Genomic DNA, 7,841 nt, shown 5'->3' with positions numbered 1-7,841 from the left:
TAATGTGCAGTGTGTTGAGTTCAGTGTGTAGTATGTTGTGTGTAATGTGCAGTGTGTAATGTGCAGTGTGTTGAGTTCAGTGTGTAGTATGTTGTGTGTAATGTGCAGTGTTGAGTGCAGTGTGTAGTATGTTGTGTGTAATGTGCAGTGTGTAATGTGCAGTGTGTTGAGTTCAGTGTGTAGTATGTTGTGTGTAATGTGCAGTGTTGAGTGCAGTGTGTAGTATGTTGTGTGTAATGTGCAGTGTGTAGTATGTAGTGTGGGGTGTGCAGTGTGTAGTATGTTGTGTGTAATGTGCAGTGTGTTGTGTGTGGTGTGTAATGTGCAGTGTGTTGTGTGCAGTGTGTAGTATGTAGTGTGGGGTGTGCAGTGTGTAGTATGTAGTGTGGGGTGTGCAGTGTGTAGTATGTAGTGTGGGGTGTGCAGTGTGTAGTATGTTGTGTGTAATGTGCAGTGTGTTGTGTGTGGTGTGTAATGTGCAGTGTGTTGTGTGTAGTATGTTGTGTGTGGTGTGTTGTGTGTAGTATGTAGTGTGGGGTGTGCAGTGTGTAGTATTTAGTGTGGGGTGTGCAGTGTGTAGTATGTTGTGTGTAATGTGCAGTGTGTTGTGTGTGGTGTGCAGTGTGTAGTATGTAGTGTGGGGTGTGCAGTGTGTAGTATGTTGTGTGTGGTGTGCAGTATGTAGTGTGTGGTGTGCAGTATGTAGTGTGTGGTGTGCAGTGTGTAGTATGTTGAGTGGGGTGTGCAGTTTGTAGTATGTAGTGTGGGGTGTGCAGTGTGTAGTATGTAGTGTGGGGTGTGCAGTGTGTTGTGTGTAGTATGTAGTGTGTGGTGTGCAGTGTGCTGTGTGTAGTATGTTGTGTGTGGTGTGCTGTGTGTAGTATGTTGTGTGTGGTGTGCTGTGTGTAGTATGTAGTGTGGGGTGTGCTGTGTGTAGTATGTTGTGTGTGGTGTGCTGTGTGTAGTATGTAGTGTGGGGTGTGCTGTGTGTAGTATGTTGTGTGTGGTGTGCTGTGTGTAGTATGTAGTGTTGGGTGTGCAGTGTGTAGTATGTTGTGTGGGGTGTGCAGTATGTTGTGTGTGGTGTGCAGTGTGTAATGTGCAGTGTATTGTGTGTGGTGTGCAGTGTGTAGTATGTAGTGTGTGGTGTGCAGTGTGTAATGTGCAGTGTATTGTGTGTGGTGTGCAGTGTGTAGTATGTAGTGTGGGGTGTGCAGTGTGTAGTATGTAGTGTGTGGTGTGCAGTGTGTAGTATGTAGTGTGTGGTGTGCAGTGTGTAATGTGCAGTGTGTTGTGTGTAGTATGTTGTGTGTGGTGTGTTGTGTATAGTATGTAGTGTGGGGTGTGCAGTGTGTAGTATGTTGTGTGTGGTGTGCAGTATGTAGTGTGTGGTGTGCAGTATGTAGTGTGTGGTGTGTAGTATGTTGTGTGTGGTGTGTTGTGTATAGTATGTAGTGTGGGGTGTGCAGTGTGTAGTATGTTGTGTGTGGTGTGCAGTGTGTAATGTGCAGTGTGTTGTGTGTGGTGTGCAGTGTGTAGTATGTTGTGTGTGGTGTGCAGTGTGTAATGTGCAGTGTGTTGTGTGTGGTGTGCAGTGTGTAGTATGTTGTGTGTGGTGTGCAGTGTGTAATGTGCAGTGTGTTGTGTGTGGTGTGTAGTATGTTGTGTGTGGTGTGCAGTGTGTAATGTACAGTGTGTTGTGTGTGGTGTGCAGTGTGTAGTATGTTGTGTGTGGTGTGCAGTGTGTAATGTGCAGTGTGTTGTGTGTGGTGTGCAGTGTGTAGTATGTTGTGTGTGGTGTGCAGTGTGTAATGTGCAGTGTGTTGTGTGTGGTGTGCAGTGTGTAGTATGTTGTGTGTGGTGTGCAGTGTGTAATGTGCAGTGTGTTGTGTGCAGTGTGTAGTATGTTGTGTGTGGTGTGCAATGTGTAATGTGCAGTGTGTTGTGTGCAGTGTGTAGTATGTTGTGTGTGGTGTGCAGTGTGTAATGTGCAGTGTGTTGTGTGCAGTGTGTAGTATGTTGTGTGTGGTGTGCAGTGTGTAATGTGCAGTGTGTTGTGTGCAGTGTGTAGTATGTTGTGTGTGGTGTGCAGTGTGTAATGTGCAGTGTGTTGTGTGCAGTGTGTAGTATGTTGTGTGTGGTGTGCAGTGTGTAATGTGCAGTGTGTTGTGTGATGCAGCAGTGAGTTCATCATCACTGGTACAGAATCACACTTCCTCTCTGTCTGGGAAACAGCAAGCTGCGAGTTTATGTAGGACTGACATCTGACCATCACATCACATCAGATCCCAACACATCCCATCCCATCCCATCACATCAGATCAGATCCCATCACATAACATCAGATCCCAACACATCCCATCCCATCCCATCACATCACATCAGATCAGATCCCATCACATCACATCAGAGCCCAACACATCACATCCCATCAGATCCCATCACATCACATCCGATCAGATCCCATCACATCACATCCCATCAGATCACATCAGATCAGATCCCATCAGATCAGATCCCATCAGATCCCATCAGATCAGATCCCATCACATCACATCAGATCAGATCCCATCACATCAGATCCCAACACATCCCATCCCATCACATCACATCAGATCCCATCACATCACATCACATCCCATCACATCACATCCCATCAGATCCCATCACATCAGATCAGATCCCATCACATCACATCAGATCAGATCCCATCAGATCCCATCACATCAGATCAGATCCCATCACATCACATCCCATCCCATCAGATCCCATCACGTCACATCAGATCAGATCCCATCACATAAAATCAGATCAGATCCCATCACATCAGATCAGATCCCATCCCATCACATACCATCACATCAGATCCCATCCCATCACATCAGATCAGATCCCATCCCATCACATCACATCAGATCCCATCCCATCACATCACATCCCATCACATCAGATCCCATCCCATCACATCACATCAGATCCCATAACATCACATCAGATCAGATCCCATCCCATCACATCAGATCAGATCCCATCACATCACATCACATCAGATCAGATCCCATAACATCACATCAGATCAGATCCCATAACATCACATCAGATCAGATCCCGTCCCATCACATCACATCAGATCCCATCCCATCACATCAGATCCCATCCCATCCCATCAGATCACGTCACATCACATTCGATCACATCCCGTCCGGTCACTTCCTATCCCAGCCCATCGGATCAGTCCAGTCCAGTAATGACAGACAGAAAGAACAACAGAATAAAAGAAGTAAACACACCCTGAACACTGAAACACTGACTGTCTTTCTGTTACACCATCCATCTGTCCTTCTGTCTTTCCATTTGTCGGTCTTTCTCTCTCTCCATCCGTCTTTCTGTTTCTCCATCCATCCGTCTGTCTTTCTGTCTCTCCATCCATCTGTCTACAGTCTCTCCATCTGTCTGTCTTGCTGTCTCTCCATCCATCTGTCAGTATGTCCAACCATTTATCTGTCTCTCTACCTATCCATCTGTCTTCCAGTTCATCCATCAATCTTTCTGTCTGACTACTTGTCATCTGTCTATCAGTCTATGTGTCTCTCTCTCCATCCATCTGTATTTCTGTCTGTCTGTCTCACCATCAATCAGTCCATCTCCTTCCCTCCCTGCCTGTCTGCCATCCATCCATCAGTCTGCCCACAAACCTGTCTGTCTGACTAATTTGTCATCCTTTTTTTAGTCCCTCCATCACCTCACATGTGAATCTGTTTATCTGCCTTAGTGCATGTCTTATCTACCTGTCAGTCTATACATCTATCTTTCCATCCTTCTATGTACTTGTCTGTCTCTGTCTGTTTATCCCTATATCTCTCCATCTACTCATCTCTCTCTCCAACCATCTGTTATGGATCAGTTTTATATAGATCTGTACATCTACCTGTTCACACTGTCATCTTTCTATCAGTTTTCAATTATCCATCTGTCTCTACATAATCAGGTCATCCATCCATCTATCCATCTATCTATCTATCCATCCATCCATCCATCCATCCATCCATCACAGACTCGATCAGTCTGCCTGTTTACCTGCCTCTCAACCCATCCATCTATTATGTATCAATTATTCCATCCATCACTTTATCAGTATGTCCCCTTATACATCTCTCTGTCTGTCCAGCTCTATCTACCCATCTATTAACAATCAGCTACTCAATACACAAATCTGTCTATCCACCGAATCATTATATAGAGCTGTGTGTGTGTGTGTGAGAGAGAGAGAGAGAGACTGTGTTTAGTGTTTTTTTCACTAATTATCTAGCACACACTAAACTGATCACAGCTAAAGAAAGTAGAACTGCTTATTACAGATAACACGCACACGCGCGCGCACACACACACTCTCTCTCTCTCACACACACACACACAAACACAATAACACTGTAAACATTTCTGAGTAGAAAGTTTGTAGTTAAACAGGACAGTTGATCAAAGAAACATTCGTTCATCCATATTCTTATTCATCTATAAACTATCCTCACAATTAATTTCTGTTTATTTATAACAGTATTATAAACATGTCATGACTCTGTTATTACCAAACAACCCAATACACTAAACAATACACTACACAGGAATGCTGGTTATCTGAGCCAGATTTAACATAAACATTAACATACATTCTGTAATGGAATCAAAATTACTGAAGAGGAAAATGTTTTATTATATATACAGAAATAATTTATAGCCAGTCAAGAACTCTTACATAAAGCAGCGAGCTTGTACTATAGCTAATTAGCTCCGATGCTAGCTCGCCGTTGTGCTTTACGCCAGTATTCTAATAACGCCATAATTTGTCCTTCACAGCCGATTATATTTCGGTTAATGATGTATAAATATTCATACCTGCCATGAAACCAGTCCTTACAAATGTCACATTCGATCATAAAGCGATTGAGATCGTAAGGCTGCCGGCACACACAGTACAGCGGGGCAGCCGCCATCTTGCCTACTCTCCTCATCCGAGGGCGAAGTTTAAATGTCGACGGAAATTGCCGAAGGTGGGGATTTAACAGCGACGGAAATTCCCGAATTGGGTTCATCCGTGACGGGAATCACGCAGCAAATGGCCGGAAAGTGACGGCGCGCCGACGGAAATAGTCGAAGATGGCCATTTTAAATCGACGGGAATTGCCGAAAGCTGAAATTTAAATGGCCGAAGAGGACCGAGGATTAACATGATAAAAGCTCAAATAAACGCATTGCTACGGAGCTTGTGGTCAGATATAAGAGATTCTGTGCTGTGAAATAACATTTGAAATCTTTTTTTTTTTAAATCATTTTATATCATCGTTTTATATTATCGTTTCATATTATTTTATAGTCAACTGACCAAAAAGAAAGAAAATGTTAGACAAAAGACTATAAGACTGTGAAAAGCGCAAAAACATTATTGTCGTGGATTTGTGCGCCATCTAGTGCATAAATATTTCATAAATCTTTGATTTGTTCTATTCTATTAAGCTTTAACAGCAAAGCACATACATCAAAAAGAGAAAAGACATGATTAAATGATTAAACAACAACAACAACAATAATAATAATAACAACCCAGCCAACACTGCAAGGTGGGGCCCGTGTGGGCCCCATATGGGCTTGAAACATGGGCCCTAGATGGGTTTGTCCGCAGGTTCCACGTGGGCCCCATTTAAATTAGCCCATATGAATCCCACATATATTCTGGCTGGGGCAAATGTGGGGCCCAACTGGACAACATATATGAGGCCCATATTGGTCCCACTTTGTGAAGCCCATGTGGTATATACAAGGGCCCATTATCATATCAGTGGGTACTGGACTGGCCCCACATGGGGGTGTGTGTTTTGAGGCATCTCACCTGGACAGTATAATTATTTATATTCAAACAGTTTTGTGCTTAATTCTTATTTTTAATTTACCTCTGATTTTTACATTCTGGTGCTATCCCAAACATATTTTTTTATTAAGTGATAAAAGCGACACCAGGATTGTACTTTGGTAAATGTCTAAATGTAAGAGTCTATAAAGAAAAACATGAAAATGGTGAAATTTTAAAAATCAGAAATCAAAATGCTGTAAAGGTTCTGTATATCAAATACTTTATTATCATCTTTATTATCTGACACATTCAATCAAAATTTTCAGGCTTTGGTAAAATGTTGAAGATCAACATTAACAGTAAAACTCAAGGGTAATACTCTACCAGCATCTGGTCTTATATAACCAATGGTACATAACATTTGGGGAAAAAGAAATAAACAGTCAAAAGTTAAAGTGATATTTCACCCAAAAATGAAAATTCTGTCATCATCTCACCTGCATGTTGCTCCAAACCCATAGAAATTAATTTATTTTCAGAACACAAATGAATACATTTTTAATGAAATCTGAGATTTCAGTCCTTCTGTTGAAAGTCTATTTCCCCAAAACTTGGACACTTCAAAAAATTCATAAAAGGATTGTAAAATAAATTCATATGAATCAAGAAGTTTAATCACAGTCTTCTGAAAAGACATGATCGCTTTATCTGATAGCTTTAATTAAGGTTTTATTCACATATAAATGCTAAACAACTAATATAAACAGAATCAAGCATGTTTGTACTTCTATTTACCAAAACTGAATGCTGTAAACATTGTTGGCTGATCGATGTTTATATGTGAATAAAAGCCTAAATTAGATCTGTTCATCATATAAAGTCATACTGACTTTTCAATCCAAGTTTCAGACTTGGATTAAACCGCTCCATTCATTCCGATTTATTTTTGATCTCTTTACAAATATTCTGAAGCATCAGAATTTTGGGGGAATAAACTTTCAACAGAGGGACATAAATCTCGCAGATATCATTAAAAATATCTTCATTTGTGATCCAAAGATGAACGAAAGGGTTTGGAAAGACATGAGGGTGTGTCAGTGATGACAGAATGTTCATTTTTGGGTGAACTGCCCCTTTTTAGAAACATCAGTGCTCTTTTAACTGAACTACACTAACAATGTAGAAGTACAAAAAAAAAAAAAACAATACAAAACTAAACAAAAAATAAACCTGTTGAACATTACAGTATTAAATCATTTGGACTCAGAAACAACTCCTCACACTCCTGGAGATGGTCTTCTCTCCTGCTGTGCTCTAATGGCCCTCTTTCCACCCCTGTCTCTTGCCCCAGTGAACCATTTGGAGAGCCTTTTCTGCCTCTTTTTGGTTTACATCTTCAGTCATTGTGTTCTTTTTCAGTCCACCTGTAAAAGCAAATGCACATTAACATCTGAAATGTCCAGCTGTATATTATGGTAACACTTTATTTTGGTGTCCCTGTTCCAGTGTCATTGTCCATTCAAGTACTCAGTGATATTAATGATGAAAATCTGCTTACAGGGTAAAAGGTCAGTTTAGCCCAAAATCAAAACGTGCGCGCGCTCTGACAAAATAAACGGCACTTTTTAATGCTCTCTCATTATGCGCTGATTTAAATCCAAATATAATGTAATTAGTGTAATTATCAGTCACACACAATAACTTAAACACATATACGTTTTTCTGTGTATGTGGAAAAAATCCGGCGAGTCGCTGCCCTGTTATGAGCAGGACAGAGCTGACCACCGGGAATTCCCCCGGTTCACCGGATGACCACTCCGGGCCTGGTCTCACAACTGTCTGAAATTCACCCTAAATGACCTCGCCTCCGAAAGCAGCACTTTACTCTTCTAGATGCCTGATCGGATACCTCAGAATTCACTATCATGCTAATTGTGCTAATTATGATTAATTGGCGCTCCGTTCGTTCCTCATCAGCAGCTGGCTGTAGAGTTAA

The 7,841-nt window shown here is 41.5% G+C and overlaps 1 protein-coding gene across 4 annotated transcripts in view; it reads right to left on the bottom strand.

Moving 5' to 3' along the window:
• Window positions 1–5,045, bottom strand: part of kdm7aa (lysine (K)-specific demethylase 7Aa) — an 18,224-nt gene extending 13,179 nt beyond the window's left edge. For 2 of the 4 annotated variants that reach the window (XM_058416705.1, XM_058416706.1), the window contains exon 1: window positions 4,894–5,045. In XM_058416705.1, the coding sequence (XP_058272688.1) occupies window positions 4,894–5,009 (116 nt within the window). In that variant the 5' untranslated portion in view covers window positions 5,010–5,045. Of the gene's footprint in view, window positions 1–3,290; window positions 4,310–4,893 lie in introns of those variants that run through there. The other 2 variants (XM_058416704.1, XM_058416703.1) reach the window with 2 other exon arrangements.
• Between the last annotated feature and the right edge of the window lie 2,796 nt (window positions 5,046–7,841).

Source organism: Hemibagrus wyckioides, linkage group LG19, assembly GCF_019097595.1.
Source record: "Hemibagrus wyckioides isolate EC202008001 linkage group LG19, SWU_Hwy_1.0, whole genome shotgun sequence".
Classification (NCBI taxonomy): domain Eukaryota; kingdom Metazoa; phylum Chordata; class Actinopteri; order Siluriformes; family Bagridae; genus Hemibagrus; species Hemibagrus wyckioides.
This window is presented reverse-complemented; position numbering and strand designations above follow the sequence as displayed.